Source organism: Sander vitreus, chromosome 1 (assembly GCF_031162955.1).
Source record: "Sander vitreus isolate 19-12246 chromosome 1, sanVit1, whole genome shotgun sequence".
Lineage (NCBI taxonomy): Eukaryota > Metazoa > Chordata > Actinopteri > Perciformes > Percidae > Sander > Sander vitreus.
The window spans coordinates 26526575-26548467 of NC_135855.1; the positions used below are offsets into that span (position 1 = coordinate 26526575).

The following is a 21893-nucleotide window of genomic DNA, read 5'->3' on the forward strand; positions in this document are numbered from 1 at the left end:
AGACTCACTCTGTTAATGATGAATTACTGTTTCTTTCACATTTTAACATACAGTGCTTCATCACTGCAAGTTTGAGACCTGGTAGCAAAAAATTATGTATAATGATTGGAAGGATACGTTTTGTTCATATACTGAAAACCAAATTATTCATCCTTGTTTCAAAGCACAACTGTTTATCATAAATAGATTTGGTATTTTAACTGAGTCGTTTGATTATATTTGAATATTGAAATGACCTGTACTCAAATTTAAGAACATTAATATAGCAGTAAACAACTATTTGTCATGTAAAGATATGGTGGAGTAATGGCGTCGTTGTCAGACGTTGAGGGCCGTGACAAGGCATCAGTATTTGACAAGTATACGGTGGAGTCAATCCCATTTTCACTTTAGTATTTTGAATATTTTGAGCACAGCCTTTAAAAATGAATGTCAAGTCATTACAAAGACATCGAAAGGTTGTACTGTCTTGCTTAATGTCAAGTTGCCATAACACAGAGATTGTTGTCTTCGTTAAAGTCAAGTTATCATGACAAAGACATCTCGGACAATGCTAACTTTGCATTAAAAGTCTCATAATTTACTCATAATGAACACTTAAAATGACTCATTCATGTTCATGACAGATCTTATGTCATAATAATGACAGTGTCATGTTAGTCTTATGAACACCCCTTCAAATAAAGTGTTACCAAAATGGTAACAATAACAAATGAAATTAATTTATATTTTAATCTCCACAAAACCTTTTGCTTACTAGGTCCTGTTAGAGTAAAGCCTGCAGACCCGTTCAGTCAGACAACTTGTGTTGACTTTCAAGTTGACTTTACTGCACACACAACTTACTTTACTGACCCCAAGATGAATGTAGATCCACATGCATCTTGGGTCTTTCTATTGAAATAACTGTATTTCAGTTTATGAATTTTGAACATTTCATTTTGGGTTCTTTAGCTAATTGGGCGAGAGTGAAACCCCACACACTGGGGCTGGGTATTGTTCCAAAATATTTGATACCAATACTGTGACTTTGATACCGTTTCCTAAACGATACTTTTTTAGATACCAATTTTATAAAACAAAAAGAAATTACAACATTACAACATTACACATTACGGCATGCTGCATGCTTATTGGCTCACTGATGCTGATGACATTTCCTCCTTAGGTATTAAAATTGGGTATTGAATGAAGAGGCATTTTTCGATACTTTAGAGTCAATTCGGTTGGTCCCTAAAAAGTATTGAATTCGGTACCCAGCCCTACCACACACTGAATTTTGCAAATCCATTTAGAAAAATCAATTGAAACACTAAACACTGCATGCGGAGTGGAAAATGTCCAAATCCCTTTTCTAATTAACATACAAAGAGAGACATATAAGCACAATATTTTACAAACTCATTGAAACAAGTGACATCCTGTTGCCCTTTTGATTGAGCATCAACATGCCGAGAGGAGAACAGAGTTCCTCCAGCCATCTGGTCCTGTGGCTGACCTCTGGTCCTCACACGCTGCTCCGACAGCCCTTACCTAGTGATTACAAAGCAATATCATTTTTTTTTTCATAGAAAATATTCTGTTAAGTCCCTGGGTAAACGACAGTACTTGGTGGTTTGGCACTAAACCCAGAATACCTTGTGGCAAACCATCTGACCACTGGAAACAGATCATAACCATACGTGGCTGTACTACATTAAAATGCAGGGTTACATCCTCAAATCATTATTTGTTGGTTGTTTTATTTTGAAAGACAAATTAATACTAAAAGATACATTTTAGGTTACAGTGTTGTACTCAGTACTGTATATGATAATTGTACTACAGGTTTTCTGTATGAGAGATCGAAAGACAGACCTCTGACTGTATTTTCTGTGTCTTTCAGGGCTGAGGCCTATGCTGAGAAGAGTGAGTTTATCCTTCCATTCTCCTTGTTTCTTTGTTTAATACAGTTACCTTTTTCTTAGTAACTTTCTACAGTTACTTCAGTTAAAAAATGATCATTGTTCAGACGTCTCAAAAAAGCATAAAGCCACTGATTGTTTAGTTGTCTTACAGAAAATTATGACCCAAAGTTCATCATCAATATAATAAGCAATAGGGATGATTGGTAATATTAACAATGTGGCTTGTTTCAGACCGTGGTAAGGTGGTGGGAGGACTGCCTGATGTGGTCACTATTATGGAAAAGAAGGTAAGTGCCTAAGTGTATGTGATTTAAGTATCTGTAAATTTGTACACGGTTTTCTAAAAAAGTCATCTTTGTTCCTCCTATAGACCCTGAGTTTAACATGTACAGTGTGTGGGGACCCCAAGCCTCAGGTGTCATGGTTAAAGAATGGAGCAGATGTGGAACCTGATGATCAGGTAAATGCTTTAGCCACACTAACAGAAAAAAGCACTTCAAACAGAGCCTCGTTCTTTCTTTGGTTTCTACCCGACACAAACGACTGCTGACTCTTAAAGCTGTTTCCTCCGTTGTTGCCCATGATTCATTACCTTATTAATCAACCACTATTGCAATAGTGTGTTTGTAATGACTTGTCTAGTGATACTATGGGGTTTCCGCACTTAGTACATGTCTACTGGATTCTACTGTGTTACTCCCGGTGGCTTTTCTGTTTCAGTATTTTCTCAATATCTCAATATCTCTTTGGATTCATATGGGTAGCATCCTAAAGCATAGTGTCCTTTCAAAATGCAATGTACAACCATGACTACAATACCGGTTTTAATATTGTCGCCGTCGGGCGAAAACCTTGTATGTCCAAAAGTGTATCTTTTCAGAAAATGAAAAAAATGCTAATTTGAAAACATTTTATTGAGCTTCTTTTCTCAAGCAGTCAGACCAAATCACTTTGTCACTGTTTAAATATCTGTAAAAACCCACAGACGGATGTAAAGTGTGACCAATAGCATTGATTAATGAATTTCTTTTTAAATGACAAAACATGGAGATACAAGGTTTCCGCCCGACAGTGACAATATCACAGTAGGTGTTCTTGCCAGAGCAAGACATTTTCACATTTTAATTTTAAATTAGATGCAAACTAATATCAAGTAATGGAAAAGTAATGTTTGAGTAAGAGGTTCAGGGAATACTGGAGGAAATATTGAGGTAGTAAAAAAACAAAGTACTTTCTAAGTAGTGTATGTTTCAATTAAGTTTTAATGAGTACACAACATTAAAACTGATGAAATAAACAAGATCCCCAATGATACATGTTAGTTCCTTGTTAAACTGATTGCAATGCTGGAAGTCTCTATATAGCCTCAATATGTACTGCTGAGGTGATCAGGATTAACACTTGAGCACCAGTTACAATCCCTCACTGGAGGGATCTGCATACTTGTGATACTGGTGAGGTCAGCATTATCAGTACACTTCTGGATCGGTAATGGAACAAATCTACCTCTCATAACTCATTGACCTACTTGCCAACCAGTACAAGTCTACAGCCTATCCCCAGTCAGTGGAGGCTCTTTCAACAGCATCAGCATCCTGCGGCTCTTAACGGCTTTGAAGATTTAAGTTTGAGAAACCGCGGTCCAGGTGGAATATGTGTTGAAGTTTGCCCTCTTCTTTATTCATTCCCTCACCTCGTAATAAAACGAGAACAGATGTCCTTGGTGATGTGTTTTCCAAACCTCAGGAGTGTGTCTCCTCTACCTCGTTACCACAGAGGATACTGACGATATTAACAGAAAAACAAACAGAAATATATACAGATCCAGGAATCCAAGGAATAGGTGTTACTCTAAAACTATATCAGTTTAAATAGAGGTGTGTTGGAGCAGGTGGTAAATACCAGGAATAATCATTTTTAACATTCATCAACAACATCAGTTTTCACGATACCATAATTACCTAATTTCATGATTTTTTTCAATACAGGAGCTACCTTTCATTAGTCAAACAAAAGAGAAACTAGCAACCCACAGATTAGCCTACACTGGTCTAATAAATGAATGCAATTATCTAAGACCATATAACATGTTCATTAAAAAAAAAGGCCATCAATTGCAAATATCTTTTTTTAGGTCTATTTGATTTTTAGGCCAGTAGAGTTTTTTTTTTATTTCTCAAAATAAAAGGCAAGTATTTCTCTTAATAGGAATTTAACTAGCATGCTACAAGTGCCACTCCACAAAATGTACTAACGCCCAGACGTTGCAAATGAGTGGGCAGATACTGCGTTAGAGAGGGAAATTAAAATACTGTATTCTCGTCAGCAGCGCTCACATGGTGCAAGTCAGAATACAAGTTCTCTATGTTGTCTCAGGTGTCTGAAGAATATCTACACAAGTGTACTTCAACTCTAAAGGCTTTAAAAATCAATCAATTTTGTGGTCTCAAGAAGTACGGATGGAATATGTTTTTATTGTCATTTAATCCAATCAAATTATGGTTGAGCTAACAGGCCTCAGCAGATATGCATAGACAATAGACTGGAATAGATCATTAGTCCTCATGTCCACCAAGCCCATCAAGCAGTGCTCAGCATTTGCTAAAGCGAGGTGGTAATCAAAGCTTATGCTGCTGCTCTGAGTAAAAGATACATTGATTTTGAAGTAAAACTCAAAGTGACAGGCGTTTTAAATGTTAAATCATGCTAAACTTCCCGTAGTGGCTTTCTCTCTTTTTTAACCTTTGATTTCGTATTTCAGTACGTGGTCTCCCTGGACCAGGGCAAGTTTGCCAGTCTGACGATCAAAGGTGTTTCCATGGAGGATTCTGGCAGATATACCATGATTGTCCAGAACAAATACGGAGGGGAGTCCGTGGATATAGTGGTGAGTGTCACTGCTGTGTACCACAAATGACTGGATTTACTCAGAGCCGTGGAGTTTTTCTGACCATCTGTGGCACAAATCTTACCTTTTCATTGGGGCCAGTGGGATATTTTTGTGATCACACTTTTGACCTTGGGCTTTTTGTCTGACCCTGATTTGACAGTTTTTTTTTTTTTTTTAAAGATAAGATTTTCTTGTGGGCATTTTAGACTTTAATTCCACAGGACAGATGAAGACATTAAAGGGGAGAGAGAAGGGGAATAACGTGCAGCAAAAAGGTCAGAGTCAAACCTGCAGCCGCTGCGTTGAGGAGCATACCTCAATATATGTGCGCCTGCTCTACCAACTGAGCTATCCCGGCCACAGGATTTGACAGTTTTAACGTGAAAAGATTAACATGACAAAATAATGCAGAATCCTGACCTAGAATATTCTTATATTTAATATAATATTTTTATAATAATATATTTACTTAAGACTCAAAATGATGTGCTTAAATGCTGTAGAAAGTTGAAAGCATGAAAGGTGTAGCCCTTTCAAACTCTCTACATACATACAGTAGAGTAAATACATGTATGTGAAATGTTTACATAATACTAACATTATGTCTTATTCTGTCTCTCTCTCTAGGTCAGTGTGTACCGTCATGGAGAGAAAATCCCTGAGGCAAAACCAACTCTGACCCCAAAAATAATGATCCCTCCTAAAGTCCCCATTGAAATCCCTCAGCCCAAGACCCAGCCTGCTCCTAGCCCCGCCCCCCCCACTCAGAGCCCCTCCACTCCTAGCCCCGCCCCTCCCAAGGCCGGAAGAGGAGTGAAGAGTCCCACTCCTACCAGGAGGAAGTAGAAAGCATGAAAATCATAAATTAGGAAGAAACATATTCACATGTAAACCAGACAAGCTTTCATTGGTATTCTCTATCTGGACAAATATTAAAAGCCTTAAATGAAATGGAACTAACACACTTGGCGTTAAATTAGAGAGTCAAGAAAACCCTGATAGCTAAAGTAAAAATAACTGTTATAGTAAGCAAAAAACGAAGGAAAAAAGATGCTATTGTGATATCTCTCTATGAAAACAAAAAAACCCTGAAATGAATAAAATATAAAACTAGTTCATATCAGAACAAGACTTAATTAGAAATGACTAATTTAATTGAAATGAAACTTGAATAAAGCTGAAATGTCATTAAAACTATTGCTGGAAAAGGACTGAAATTTGTTTTTAAACTCTGCATATGATTACTGGCTTGGCTCGGCCTCACGGTCATTGTTTTATACATGAAAGATTTCATTTACAGGTTTCGGAAAATCTCTCCCCTATAATGCTTTCTGCAGGATGTTTATGCACAAAACAAGGTTAGTATCGCAGCTCCAAGTCACTGCTATGTCTAACGAGATGAATGCTGGAACGCTATTTAGTTTTTACTCCAGAAATAATGCTAACTTTCAAAAAGAAACCTGTTAACACAGGTACTGAGAGAAATAGCTTGGGTTGTAGAAAGCCATTATTATGCTCCCACCTCTGTCAACTGATGGCTGTAAAACACCATCCTCCTTAACATCACCATGGTGAGATATTGAACATGCTGAAGATCAGCTGGCAGTGAATCACCACTTAGTAAACCAGAGCCATGGAGCAGTACTGTCACACTAACACTGCCACCACTGAAAACTGTCATAACCGATTTCTGCTTAATACTGACTCTGACTGTTAGCACAATTGTTTTTTTTTAATATACATTTATTCTACCTTACACCTAAATATCCATTATGTACAACCCTCCTGGTCATCAGCCAACAGCAAAGCTATAAGATGTCAGTCCGGTTAAAAAAGTGCAGGAAGTAGTGATGGCAGAGCTGATGAAAAGATGGCTGATGAGATTTGTGGTTCATTAAAGCTGATGAGAGGAGACGGAGAGGAGAGAGGGAGGGGAGCAGGGTAACTTCATTGTTTTTGCGTTTGCTGTTGCTAATAAAAGAAAGAAATTACACTTTGCTAAGCCTGTTTCTGTCAGAGAGGGAGAGAGACAGAGAACAAGAGGTAGGTTGTGTGAGAACTGGAGTAATTGAGAGACTGAAAGAGAGAAAGTGAGAGTGCGAGATTGCTATTGTATTGCGTTACTTTCGCTGCTGATGTGTCTGCTCTTGCGGTATGAGACGAGTCTCGTCAAGATTGTCAACAAGTTGAGAATGAGTTGACTGAATGAAATGCAGAGACATATAGTAAGAGTGATATGTGTGTGTGTGTGTGTGTGTGTGTGTGTGTGTGTGTGTGTTATTTTTATTGCTGTATGTTGTGTTTTTTGGGCATTGAAGACAAATCTCATGTCATAAATTGTGTGTAAGTCTGAAAGGAAGAAACAGACTGAGACAATGCACATGTGAGAAATGAATGTCGATATTTCAGTGTTGCGTGGCAATAAAGGACTTCTGAAGAGCGACAGGAAGAGGACGAGACTTGTGTGTATTAGAGAGAGCGGGGGGGGGGGCGAAAGAGAGAGAGAGGGATCTGAATCATTTTGATGTTTCGCTGATCATCTGCTGTGAGATCATTTTCCTGACTTTTTAATTAATTTTCACATTTTTAATCAGCATAATTACTGAGAATCCAAATGTTACCATGACAACCACATTTTAATTTCAATAAACTTGAAAAAAAGGACTCATCTCTGTGAAACACTCAGATAGCCTGTGCACTCACAGACACACAAATAGATGCCTACATACAGACACATCTACTGCACACGCACACGCACACACACACACACACACACACACACACACACACACACACACACACACACACACACACACACACACACACACACACATATAGATCACTGCTATCTAAATGGAATAGCTAGCCAGTACTGATAGCATGAAATTGTGTTTCCAAATATAACACCGTGTCATTGGAGCGTGTGGTTGTGTGGAGAAACAAGACTCCAGAATATGTGCTCTTTTACAGTCCTCCACATGGGGGCACTATGTAAACATGCACACACACTCACACACTGTTACTCACTTTTGGGAACATGCACACACTTGCACATGCACACACAAGGATTGACAGGCCTGTCCTAATTAAAGCAGTGCTGTTCAAACAATGAGATACACTTGGAGCAGAGACATTTTGTGGGTGTGCATTGACACAGCCACATTTTAAAATACTGCTATGATGCACACATGTACACACACACACACACACGTACATGTCCACATTTTTTAATACACAATTTGCATTGCTGGGGTAAATGCTGACAATTATTCTGATGATATTCATTACTGCTGATTTTTGCCTAAAAGAGAGAGGAGGAGACGTGCACAGAGGGACATGAAGAACAAGGGAAGGAGGAAAGAGAGAAGAGAGAAACTAATGGACAGAGTGAGAGAGGAGAAACAAGCAGCATGTTATTCTGCAAGCTTGTCTCGCTGTTTCACCACAGATGATTCTTTGTTTTACTGTGAGTAGAAGGACAGCTATAGGCGAAAGGTAAGAAAGGTTAGGGTAATGCAGAGAGAGAGGGGAAAGAAAGTTGAGAGAGTGCAGAGAGGGAGCAAAAGGAATAGGAAGAGGTTCGGGAGACAAAAGGAGGGAGAGAGAGAGAAAGAGAGAGAGAGAGAGAGAGAGAGAGAGAGAGAGAGAGAGAGAGAGAGAGAGAGAGAGAGAGGAAAGGGGGAAACAAGCAGGAGAGGAAAAGAGGGAGAGAAGCAAAAATGTGGGTTGATTAAACCTCTGGACTTTAAAATGGGAACTGATTTGAAAAGTGCATTGCATCAAGTACACATTGTTGGCTTTCACCTTTTTGGTCTCGTGCTCACACTACAATCAGAAAAAAGTGGGGTGTCATACACTCTGCTATAACTGAAAGAAACCTGCTTGTTTCCTGATTCATCAGCCATGTCATCACCTCTAATCTCAGAGGAGCTTTCACACCAATCAAAAAAACTCAATGCTGGTATAAGTATAAAGTTTGACATGAATTTGTAAACCCATCACACTACCAGATAATCCTGGCTGACCATGGGTTGTGTCTAACCTCTAGTTGGGATTTCCCCTCAGTTGGTGGCAGATCTAGACTAAATCAGCCAAGTAATCCTCCACTGTGCCTCCAGCTTTACTACTGCAACATTTGTTCTGTGCAATAGAAATGAAGCAACACAGACAATATAGTGTAGTAAGTCAAACTGATCACAAAAAGAGCAAATTACAGGGACAGAGGTGAGGAGGATGACATAGAGAAATGAGGAGGAAAGAAGAGAATACAGTATGTGAACATAGGAAAAAATAGCGTGGAGAGATCAAACTAAACAGCTTGAGCTGCTTTTTCAAGTACTGCTTCTCCTTTGCTGTGCTAGTCTTTGGCTAACTGGGCTATTCAAATAGTTCCATAAAATGAGAGCAGATTAGATCCATGCTGTAATTATAAATCCAGTATTTGGGCATCTATTCTTCAGGCATGATATTTATGAGAAACCTCTTGTGTGTGTTGTATTCCCTCACATGCTCAAAACACATTCTGTAAACATAAAGGCTGTTTTGTGCATTTTAACAAGGAGGCAAGCTTAATGTTCACATCTGGTATTTTTCTAGTGATATTAATGTAAGTGATGCATTGCAGGAAACATGCTTCTCCCTCTGCAGGGAAGTCCGGTAGCTCAGCTCCACAGCAGCTTCCCTGGAGCTTGTAGTGACTCAGTGTCTGGCTGTTGGATGCTTCAGCAGGGCGGATGCTTGTCAACATGAGAACATAAACCCTGGATCTCTGGTCCAAGTACAGCAGACCTACTTGCCATTCCACTCTACAGCCCTAATGCCACTCTGCTGGGATACTGTGGACCCTTACATGTATTAAATCTAGAGGCATTGTTTGTGTCAACGTTGTGATCATCTTTTAAATTGAAAGAACCACAAGGGTCTGCTTTGCTCTCAGTCGAGCCATGTCGGAAGGGGTGGTAAAGCGGCTCATTTTATAAAAACCCAAAAGGACACGCAAGCTCTCGTTTTCAATTCACTGCAGACAAGAAAGTTAGTATGATTGGAGTCTCTAAATTGGTCACTTTAATAAATGTGACTCATCATCTGTCTGAGCCTGTGTTACCCTGCCCGTATTGGAAATGGGGTAGAGAGAGTTGCCAGAGAAAATGACTAGTGAAACTTAGAATGGGTAGTGTGAATGGAGTCTGTGAGAATGGGAGACAATGAGAATGATGTGTGATTTTAACTTCAGTAGGTTATTCCTGGAAAGCTGACTTATTTTTAAGATGGAAGTCTCATCTGACAGAACTGTTCCTACTCCCCCTACAGCTGAATTACTCACAAATGTGCAGCCAGTATTACCATACCCTCCTCAGTCTGTCCGTCTCCCTGCCTCTACCTCCCTCAAACTCGATCTACCTTCTATTCATTTCTACACCCCTTTCTTCCTCTATTTCTCATGTTTCTCAGTATTTCCTCCCTCTCTCTTTTTTTACTCCTTCTCCAATCACTGTGAAATTGCAAGGAGGCCTGTTGGGGACTTACTGTATCTGACACAGAAATGTGGCTCCGATCAAAATCACTAGAGAGCATTCCTGCATTCCTTTCCCAATTGAAATAATTTTGCAGCTTCACAGGCACTCCCCCCCAGACAGGCAGACATACTCACATAGACACCTTGCAAGTCTCCCGCCCTCTCTTTATCTTTTGCACATGCTCACTCTTTAATTTCTCACTGTCATACTCACAAACATAGACATATAAAACACAATTCAGACCTAAAATTGGTGGTACTGGTGAGGTGCCAACAAGCAGGAGCCTATACAGTTGCTTCACTGACTTTATGTGGGTGAGAAAACAGATGAGAGATGAAAGAAGAGAGGCGGCAGCTGGAAGAAGAGACAGCGATAGGAAGGCAGATAAAATGGAGTCCCAGTTTTGCAAAGTGCATCATTAAAACAGGAATGAACATGTTTATCCTTGTGCTTATCTGTGTTGCAGAATGCACTATTATGCACAGGCTCACAATAATGTGCCTTATTTCCCTTCTCACCCGCATGCAGATTACGTTTTAGCTCCTTGGAAACAACCCTGATGCCTGTCAACATGTCAAAGTCACAGACAAAAGAAGCTGTCGAGTCTACTGGCAATTTTCATTTTTCACTTGATGTGTATGGGCCAGCTGTCTCACGGAGATTATTACGTGAAGGCAGCACACCAGGTCTGGCTCACCTGTCTGTTGCTCTGTTCCATGCATCAGATGTTCTTCTTGACTTTTTGCGTTGAACTGCAGAGGGCTGCACCTCCTCAGGCTAAGGGGGCAGATTCAGAGGAAGAAGCTACATCGTAATCAGCCACTTCAAATTCAACTTTTCACCCTGACACCCAGAAGCCATTAAGTAATCAGCTGCAAGCAGCACAGCCAAGAGTTGTGAGCATTCATTCATTTCTTGATTTTAATACCATGTATAATTTTCAGATACTCGAAAATGTTTTTACATCCTATAGTGGTGGAATGTACCTAGGTACAGTATATACTCAATTACTGTATGTACTGTACTCAAGTACAATTCTGAGTACCTTAAGCCACTTTATACTTCTACTCCACTACATTTCATAGAGATATATCACATTTTTTACTCCACTACATTTATCTGGGAGTTACAGTTACTAGCAGTTACTTTGAAAATTAAGATTTTACAAACAAAACACATGGCGAGGTCATAAAAAATGGTCCAATGATATTACACTATAAAAGGGGCCATTCTACTGTGGATTTTGAGACTTCTGAGACTTTTACTAAGAGTAAGTAAAGGATCTTCCACAACTGACAGCTTTTATGTTTACTGAAATAACAACCACAAGTATTGGTCTCTTCCCCTGTCATTTAGTCCTCATCATCTTATGATATTACATGGGCAATTAAAGTGAAAAAGCTTTCTTTGAATGCCTCTTGAGCAAAAGACATTCACACATCCGAGTACTAAATGTCCAGTGGTGTACTGTACAGGTCCTGATGTATTTTATGTGTTCACAATCTGTAGTTAACCTGTACAATGATTTTCAATAAGTCTAATGACAAAGACATAGTTCAAGACCAACTACACTATAAGAGTAGTCGTGGAGCAACAAAGATACCTTTATTTTATGCAACAAGTCCACCAAAATGTTTTCTGATCCGGCAACACCACCATTTGGACAACACCTTTTGTCAGTGATTTCAAATTTGTCAGTGATTTTAATGACAAAATCATAAATCGTATAAAATCTCAGTTCATATATGCGTTATCTGATCTGCCACCTGGTTAATTTGAGGTGACTAAAACTACTTGGTTAAAGTCAGGAAAGAAAATGTGTCATGTTTAAAAGAAACCAACCTAACATTGAGTGTTGGGAGACGGCATGCAAACAGCAGTGTCTCCAGTGTCAAAGTCAGATGCTTTGTACTCCAATATCCACCCCAATCATCTCCCTAAGCAGCTTTTGGGCTCTCTAACATAATACAGCCTCAGCCCAATGCCACTAGTGGCCCTAAACAGAAACAATCATCAGAAACAGTCATCCCTATCATATTTTAAATACATTGCAAATTAATAGTCATTGTCCCTGTTGTTTTTATAGCTAGCCTACACAATATAACAAAGTGATGTTACATGGATATACATCTTAAATGCTAAGACATACATAGAATTATCCACAGCCTGGAATGTGTGGTCACATGTATTAGCATATTTAATCTTAAAAATAGTTATACAAACAAACCACACAACTTTACTATACTTTATGTTTAGGAAGTCATCACTGTGTGATTATATAAGAGTAATTAACAATTTGAGAAATCTAATTGCTTTTGCTACTTTTTTCTACTACATTTTAGTGTTGGCTGATCTGCAACTGTATAAATATACTGTAAGCTAAATGAATGGTGGCCTACTTGTTTGGTAAGGAGGACAGTATGCAAATCAAAAGTCCCACAGGTCAAATCCAGCCTTTGGTAATGTGAAGTAAGCAGTTTAAGTCCAGCAGAGAGCTATTACTGCTGCGTGGAAGTGTGTTTTAATATGCATGCATGGACATGAGTACAGGGGTTGTGGTTGTGACCTTATGATTAGAGGAGAGGACTCTTGTCCACAAGGTCCCGATGATCAAATTCTCCAGTGGCAGTCTAATGAGAAAGACTCCAATCTGTGACACACCTGCTGTCACTGCATGCATCTTATGTCCATATGTGTACGGTCCTTTCTGCTACATGCAGGTATGTGTGCTGTGATTCATGGTAGAGCTGCAGATTGAGGTGCACTTCATATATTAACAAAGCTTCCGTTTTCAGGCTGCTTCATGGTCAATGTAATTCGGTCTCTTCCTCTCTTTAATCTTACACCTCTCTGAATCTATACAATAAAAAACAAGAAATTATTTGCTATTTTTTCTTCTTCTCACAATACTAAATACATGTATTTACTTTGATTTTTTTAACCTGTTGAGGCACAGATTGTCCTCATGTTTTCTGCATCTAAAACTTTTTTTAAAATCTTTAGTCAAGTTTACTTTACAAAAGTAGGTCAGAGGGTAGCAGTAAATGTCTCAGTAAATGGCAAAGTAAATCTTTGCTATGGTCTGCTGTATGGTTTTAAATTAGCTAAATCGTTAATACTCGCTGCAGAGACTTTATAGAGTAACATTTTCTCACCTTCTGAACTGTTGCTAAACAGGTAGTCTATATCCTTCGTGTTCCACTTCCGGGTTTGCTCCAGTGCTGCAGGAAATTCTGCCAGATGCATGTATTTTCCGTTTCCTTCTGCTTTCTTTGTGCTGGAATTTTAAATTTGGTGGATTTATGAGGACTATTGTTTACTGCTCTTCAGATCTCTGCAGGGTAAATTGAGACAGCTAGCTAGACTATCTGTCCAATCTGAGTTTTCTCTCGCAAGACTACGCACAGCGGCTCTGTGCGGAGTTTAGCACTGCCCATGACGATTCTTATTGGTTTAAAGTAGAGATGCACCGATAAACCGGCCGGTGACCGGAATTGGCCGGTTTTCACGTGCTCGGCCATGACCGGCGACCGGCAGGTCAGTCTGACATATGCCGATTTCATGCCGGTCAATGCTACAATTAACTGACAACATAAGTTATACGAGTTACAGTTCTCAAGGACGCACGCACACACGGATGCAACAGCAAAGTCTCTTTTTCCTTTGTCTCAACTTTTCCGCCGTGTGTCGCGCGTACCCGCTCGCAGTGTGAAGCGCTTGTCCGCGCTATTCTCGCACATGTAGGGAACCTCGTGAATTAACGTACAACATGTCAGCTGTTTGGAAATTCTTCAGCGTGTGTGCAGAAGATAACAAGTTTGCAATATGCAACACCTGCAAGGAAAAAGTAGGGCGTGGAGGGACGACACCAAAAACCAAAATCACATTTTTTTTGTTGGATATTGGATGTGAAAAGAAGGAAATGGTTCTAACATTGCACTTTAGATCTGTGTGAATTCCCCACACCAGGAGTAATTTATATAGTTCTATTTTATAGTGATCCATTATCTGTTCAAAAAATGTTCTATGTTCTGTGCAAAATGTTCTATTAAAAAAAAGATAGAAAATACATATTTGTGTGTGCTGTAAAGTGGTTAGAAAAAATGAAATCGGAATCGGCTAAAATCGGTATCACTTTTTGAAATTGATGTTAGCTCCATAATTGCACACTTTTCAGAATAGAAGTGGGCAATATGGATAAGAGTAGTCATTACGTTTTTTGAATAACAATTTATTTAGTAAATAACCAGATGCGAATGTCTGCTTTTGTCTAATGCACTGAAGTAAATACTTGAAAAATCAAGAAACTTCACAATGCCAATGCAGAAACAAATCAAACAACAATCCACTACTGCCAATAAACATGTTGCAGTGATTTACAACATTACCCACAATAGCATAGCAACCAGAGATATCAAACTAAACTAGAAAATGCATTTCCTGCAGAAAATGCTTGTGAATGCCTTAAAGCTAAATTCCTACAGCTAAACTGGCTTGCTGGCATAATTGCGTAAGAAGAAGGTAAAGTAGTGAGAATACATGGAAAAATGGGAATGGTTTTAATTAGAAAAAAATTCATTGAAATGTTGAATAATACCAATAATATATTAAAGGTCCAATATGTAATACTGACAGCTAGTGTTTAAAATAGTTACTGCAGTACAAATTCAAAATACTGGAGAGAGTCGTCTCACCCGCCCCTTCCTGCCCAGACTCGAAGTTCACGTTGGTTGCCAGGCTGAGACCGCAGCATCCAACAATGTTAGACAGCGGAGTAGCCAACGTTAGATGCTGGTCATGTTATAAAAGCCCGTGCTCAAGCGGAGCTCTGTACCCAACTGACAGGCACACTTTTTCAGTTTAGAATTACAGTAGGAACCGCTAAAAACCAGACAACTTTGTCGTCCTTTCCACACACAAGGACAGGAACTACTAAAAATGCCACTGCCTTGCCGTCCTATTCCACCCAACTGAACACACTTCATTGGCTTAGAATTGTGGCAACAATTGCTAAACACACTGCAAACTCACGGTCCTCTCTTCCCGATTCACAGCCTCCCTCTCTTGGCTTAAAATAACTCACCATTGAGGTGCACTTCATAGACACAACGGCCAAAACACCATGCCATTTACAGGATGCTGATGCTTAACAGGAAGAGGCCAATAAGAAACTCATAGAAAAGGCAAAAGTAAAGTTCAATATTTAAACCAAGATATTGCATAGCTTTTGAAGTATAAATCCACAATGATTCTCTTTGTAGGAGCTTCTTTAATCTGTCTCCACCCTTTATAGAATTTCCTATATGGTCTATGCCTGATATTTTTAAAGAATCACAGCTACCGTGGTTAGCCTCTTTGTAGTGTAGAGCCATTGGGTATTGGGGGTTGCTAGTTCTTATAGCTTGTTTATGTTCAGCTAGTCTTGCCTTCGGTTTACGTTTTGTTCTCCCGATATAAAAACAGCCACATGGACACTCAAGTTTGTAAACCACATATGAGGTATTGCAACTTATGAATGCTTTTATATTATACTTACGACCTAATGTTATGTCGGTAAAGTAGTTGGTATTATAAGTCATAGTATAGTATGTCGGAAAAAAAGTGATAACAAAGTCAAAGTATAGCATGTTGAAAAAAGCCATTAATAAGTCATAGTATAGTATGTTGAAAAAAGTCATAGTGTAGTATGTCGAAAAGTGATAAAAAAGTAGCTCACCTGGTAGAGCGTGCACCCCATGTACAGAGGCTCAGTCCATGCTGCAGTGGCTGCCGGTTCAATTACAAACTGCACGTCATTCCCTTATGGTATGTTGAAAAAAGTCATAGTATAGTACGTCGAAAAAAGTGATAACAAAGGGCCAGCCTGGACTAGGAATGGAACCTGGGCCAGAGCAAAGATCTTCTATAAAGATAGCGCATTTCAAGCAGCGCCAATGGTATGAAACGGTACATACTTCCTGTCTCCTAAAGGGGCGCGGCATCGTTTAAACGTGTAGTGAATGTTGTGTGGATGGATGAAAAGTTATATTTAAATAATTTATTAATATGTTCTTTTGCTAACATTAGATATTTACACAGCTAAAAGACATATTCACAGAGATTAGTTTTGTTAGGGCGTTCACTAACGTTAGCTGACGTTAGCTTGTCTGTGTTGCCAGATCTCCTGAGACAGAAACAGGTCTCAAACAAAGTTAATTTTCTCCTGATGTGTCTGTTGGAAAAATGCAATTTTAGTGGCAGAATGTTCTGGAGATATGTGGCTTGTAAAGAATGGGTCCAATATATACTTTGGTGACTATGGGGCGAAAGAATCGCTCATAATCTGTGTTCACGTTCACTTCTCCTGTTGGAATCAATACACTCAGGACCTGCCGCTAGTCTCCTAAAGAGGCGTGGCCGTGGCGGAGTCCACGTGACACATACAGGAAACTACTCTCAGTTGGGGTGTCTAGGTTGTAAACCGTCTCTGGTCAGAGTCTGCAGTGACTACTAAAGCCATTAAAAAGTCAATGTAGTATGTCGAAAAAAGTCATAGTACAGTATGTCAAAAAAAGCCATTAAAAAGCCATAGTATAGTATATCAAAAAAGCCATTAAAAAGTCAGTGTAGTATGTCGAAAAAAGTCTTAGTACAGTATGTAAAAAATCCATTAAAAAGTCATAGTATAGTATGTCAAAAAAAGTGATAAAGTGATAGAATAGTATGTCGAAAAAAGCAATTAAAAAGTCAAAGAGTAGTATGTCAAAAAAAGTGATAGTATTGTAAGTCGCCAGTGTCACCAAATAAATTGTGTTGATAACAGTAATAGCATAGTATGTCGAAAAAAGCCATTAAAAAGTCATAGTATGATATATCGAAAAATAATTATATGACAAGAGCCAGCCCGGACTGGGTTTCAAACCTGGGTAAGAGTCTGCAGTGACTACTTGCAGGTTCACTGTTGGAGCAGTGCTATCCAATGTGCCACCAAAGAATTTATGCTGACAACAGTCATAGAATAGTATGTTGAAAAAAGCCATTAAAAAGTCATCGTATGGTATGTTGAAAGAAGTCAAAGCATATTATGTCGAAAACTTTATAGTATAGAATGTAAAAAAATTATAGTATAGTATGTCTCAAAAAGTGCTAACAAAGTAATACAATAGTATATCTCAGAAAGTGATAAAGAAGTCATAGTATAGCATGTCGAAAAAAGTGATAAAAAAGTCATAGTATGTATGTCGAAAAAAGTCAATGTATAGGACATCAGAAAAAGTAATAAAAAAGTCATAGAATAGCATGTCAGAAAAAGTGACAAAAAAGTCATAGTATAGTATAGAAAAAAAGTCATGGTATAGTATGTAAAAAAGTTATAGTATAGCATGTCGAAAAAAATGTCATGAAAAGGGACAGCCTGGACCGGGTATCAAACCTAGTTCAAAGTCTGCAGTGTTGTTGCCTGTTGGCAGCAGTGCTAACAACTGAGCCAGTGATAGTACACTGATAGAACAGTAATAGTATAGTAAGTAAAAAAAAAAAAGCCATTTAAAAGTCATAGTATGGTATGTTGTAAAAAGTCATAAAAAAGTCATAGTATAGTATGTCGACAAAAGTCATAAAAAAAGTCATGGTATAGTATGTCGAAATAAGTCATAAAAAAGTCATTGTAAAGTATGTCTCAAAAAGTGATAAAAAGTCATAGTATAGTATGTCTAAAAAAGTCAATGTATAGTATGTCAGAAAAAGTAATAAAAAAGTCGTAGTATAGTATGTCGGAAAAAGTCATAGTATATATGTCGAAAAAAGTGATAAAAAAGTCATAGTATAGTATATCAAAAAGTCATGGTATAGTATGTCAAAAAAATCATGGTTTAGTGTGTCAAAAAAGTCATAGTATAGCATGTCGAAAAAATTTATAAAAAAAAGTCATAGTATAGTATATCAAAAAAGTCATGGTATAGTATGTAAAAAAGTCATGGTATAGTATGTCAAAAAAGTCATAGTATAGCATGTTGAAAACATTTATAAAAAAGTCATAGTGTGTGTCAAAAAAAACGTCATGAAAAGGGACAGCCTGGACCGGGTGTCGAACCTGGTTCAAAGTCTTCACAGTCATGTGCCTGCTCTGCGCTGGGAGAAGGCACATGATTGTGAAGGCTACTGGCAGATTATTCACGTAATTTCTATACTAATCAAACCATTCAGTCACCCCTTCTGCCCTTTATGGTATCATATGCGTCTTTAATATTTCTCTACTCATTTATTCAGGCTTTTTTTTTTTTACCCTTCTGCACACTATAGTGTATTATGGCATTAGGTAACATGACAATGAAATGCTTTTATTTTATCATAAATACAAGCCAAACAATTAACCATGGCATTTAAAAGAGACACACAGGAAATAAATGTTGAGGAAGAAGGAACCAAGATAAAGACAAAAACGCAGCAAGAGAAAGAGTGTGAACGACGGGACAAAATGTAAGGTCAATTTAAGCATAAAAGAGCAAGAAATGTTAAAAGTCAAAATGTTTAGTGAAGATATGATGGAACTGTGTCTGTATATTTGTGTGTGTGGCAGCAGGATGCTGTTGCTCCTGGCAGCAGGCCCATACACTTCCTCTGTCATGGCCAATCATTGTCAAGAAGAACCCCCCCCCCCTCCCACACACACACACACACACACACACACACACACACACACACACACACACACACACACACACATACATACACACACAGACACACTGTCTTGCTCTCTCTAGTAATATGAAGGACAGCTATGCAGTGACCCGTACTTGTTATTCTCTTTGCATACACACAGAGTGGAAGACATCAACAAGTTGCAATAAAATTGTACATAGCAAGTCCTTGACTGTGTTTGGGCATTTCAACCTCAGGACTAAGCTACATGCTCAGTGGCCCTGAGCATAATTGAAACATTGAATGTGCAAGTGCTTCATTTATGTGCTCCAGCTCAGAGAAAATAAAAAGAGCTGCACTGATATTTTCAAGATGGAGTGGGGGGCTCAAAATGTTGCATTGTGCGCTCAGAATAACAAACACACACACACACACACACACACACACACACACACACACACACACACACACACACACACACACACACACAATGCAGTTATGCAAAAGCATAAATACTTGGAAGCAGAAGCAGGCCTAGGCTCGGATTTAAATGCAAAATCCATATATTTCAAAGGACTGCAGTGGTTACATTTTGGCAGCTGTAATTTAGAGTAGAGCGAAGGTCTGGGCAGTGGGCAATAATTCAATTAAATGATTGTTTGTCAATTCTCATATCATGATTACAAATAATATATTATATTATGATATCATTCTACACATTTCTGGCACAATTAATTATTCCAAAAACAAAAAAATAGTTATTGAGGATTTTGTTTTACACATCTAAAGAGTTTGATCTCATGTTTGTGTGGGCATTATAACAATACACTCAGTGGCCACTTTATGTACACCTGTACATCGAATGCAATCCAATACAACAGCTTGGCCATACATAATAATTTTAGAAAGACAAGAATGTTTTGATTTACACTGTCAGAGAGATATAACTATTCGCTTATTATTGAGGTTGTAGTTTGTAGTGGTGTTGTACTAGCCTGACATCGTCATACTCAGATTCTAGTCAGAATACGAACTTCCCGACCTCGAATGTTGTGGGCGGGGCTAAGTTTGGCTGGCATCCAGGCTAGTGTTGTACAGGACTGCAAATATTGAGAGGTGTTTCAAATATTTTGTCCACCTTAATTACAAACATGAGGGGGAAAGAATATTAGAAATACATTTCAATATAATGCAATCAAGTACAACACCAATCACTAACTACAACCTCTGTACGAAACATACAGTTGAGTAAAGACCTTTTAAAATAAAATGTTATACTAATATATATAATATTATAACTATTAAGTAATTATATCACTTATTTGTGGACAGGTAAACTTTATGATTTTTTTGCAAGTCTCTAAGAATATGAAATGACCAAAACATAACACACATTTACAGGTATGATTTTATACCTACCCACCATCCTATATAACAAAGAGGGATTAAAACAAATGGGTTGTGTCAGCATTCGGTTTGTATGAGTTTGTTTGTACATTTGTGTCTGATTCTTAAGTTCTAGCTCCCAATCACAGGCATGAGCCAGCAAGCAGAGCACTTACATAATGCTGTGGAGGAAGCTACAGTAGGTAAAGAGATGATGTGTTTCTTTATGTGTGTGTGTGTGTGTGTGTGTGTGTGTGTGTAGATGCCAGGTGATCATGACAGCCGCTTTAGTTACGAGAGCACCAAGAGCCAAACATGTTTTATCCCCTTCTGTCTCTTCATGCACCCTCTCTATTCTTCTCTCACCTTTTCTCTCTGTCTCTCTCTCTTCCTCTTCCTGTCTGTCAGCACATTTTCATTGCTGTATTGGCATACTGAATTGATAATATTTGTTGAGCTTAAAAGTGGGATTTTGGTAGCTGCTCATGCAACCATGAGTCTTAGTGTCTGCTCTGCTTCACTGCATGCTCCAGTGGAGCAGGTATAAAATGGTTGTTATGGTTGCTACAGCCTGTTGCAGCTTAAATATATTTTATATATTTTTTGATAAAAGAGTAAGTGGGATATAGTGTTGCAGGTCTTATGCCAAAATGCCAGTAGGCAGTTCTTTTTCAGCTGCCCTAAGGCACAGTGGGGTAAAAAAGTATTTAGTCAGCCACCAATTGTGCAAGTTCTCCCACTTAAAAAGATGAGAGAGGCCTGTAATTTTCATCATAGGTACACTTCAACTATGAGAAAAAAAAATCCAGAAAATCACATTGTAGGATTTTTAATGAATGTATTACTACTGCTACAAACAAGCAACATTTCTGGCTCTCACAGACCTATAACTTCTTCTTTAAGAGAAAGAAGAAGTTGCCTATATTAATGGCACCTGTTTGAACTTGTTATCAGTATAAAATACACCTGTCCACAACCTCAAACAGTCACACTCCAAACTCCACTACGGCCAAGACCAAAGCGCTGTCAAAGGACACCAGAAACAAAATTGTAGACCTGCACCAGGCTGGGAAGACTGAATCTGCAATAGGTAAGCAGCTTGGTGTGAAGAAATCAACTGTGGGAGAAATTATAAGAAAATGGAAGACATACAAGACAACTAATAATCTCCCTCGATCCGGGGCTCCACGCAAGATCTCACCCCGTGGGGTCAAAATGATCACAAGAACGGTGAGCAAAAATCTCAGAACCACACGGGGGGACCTAGTGAATGACCTGCAGAGAGCTGGGACCAAAGTAACAAAGGCTACCATCAGTAACACATTACGCCGCCAGGGACTCAAATCCTGCAGTGCCAGACGTGTCCCCCTGCTTAAGCCAGTACATGTCCAGGCCCGTCTGGAGTTTGCTAGAGAGCATTTGGATGATCCAGAAGAGGATTGGGAGAATGTCATATGGTCAGATGAAACCAAAATAGAACTTAGAATACCAAACTTTTTGGTAAAAACTCAACTCGTCGTGTTTGGAGGGGAAAGAATGCTGAGTTGCATCCAAAGAACACCATACCTACTGTGA

General features: G+C 38.7%; 1 protein-coding gene across 1 annotated transcript in view; it reads left to right on the plus strand.

Annotated features, from left to right (window-relative positions):
- myom2b (myomesin 2b) overlaps window positions 1-5987 on the plus strand; it is a 30604-nt gene extending 24617 nt beyond the window's left edge. Inside the window, exons 34-38 of the mRNA XM_078250621.1 lie at window positions 1886-1908; window positions 2139-2194; window positions 2278-2367; window positions 4669-4794; window positions 5425-5987. Coding sequence (XP_078106747.1) covers window positions 1886-1908; window positions 2139-2194; window positions 2278-2367; window positions 4669-4794; window positions 5425-5643 — 514 coding nt within the window. The 3' untranslated portion in view covers window positions 5644-5987. The remainder of the gene's footprint in view (window positions 1-1885; window positions 1909-2138; window positions 2195-2277; window positions 2368-4668; window positions 4795-5424) is intronic.
- Window positions 5988-21893: the final 15906 nt, after the last annotated feature.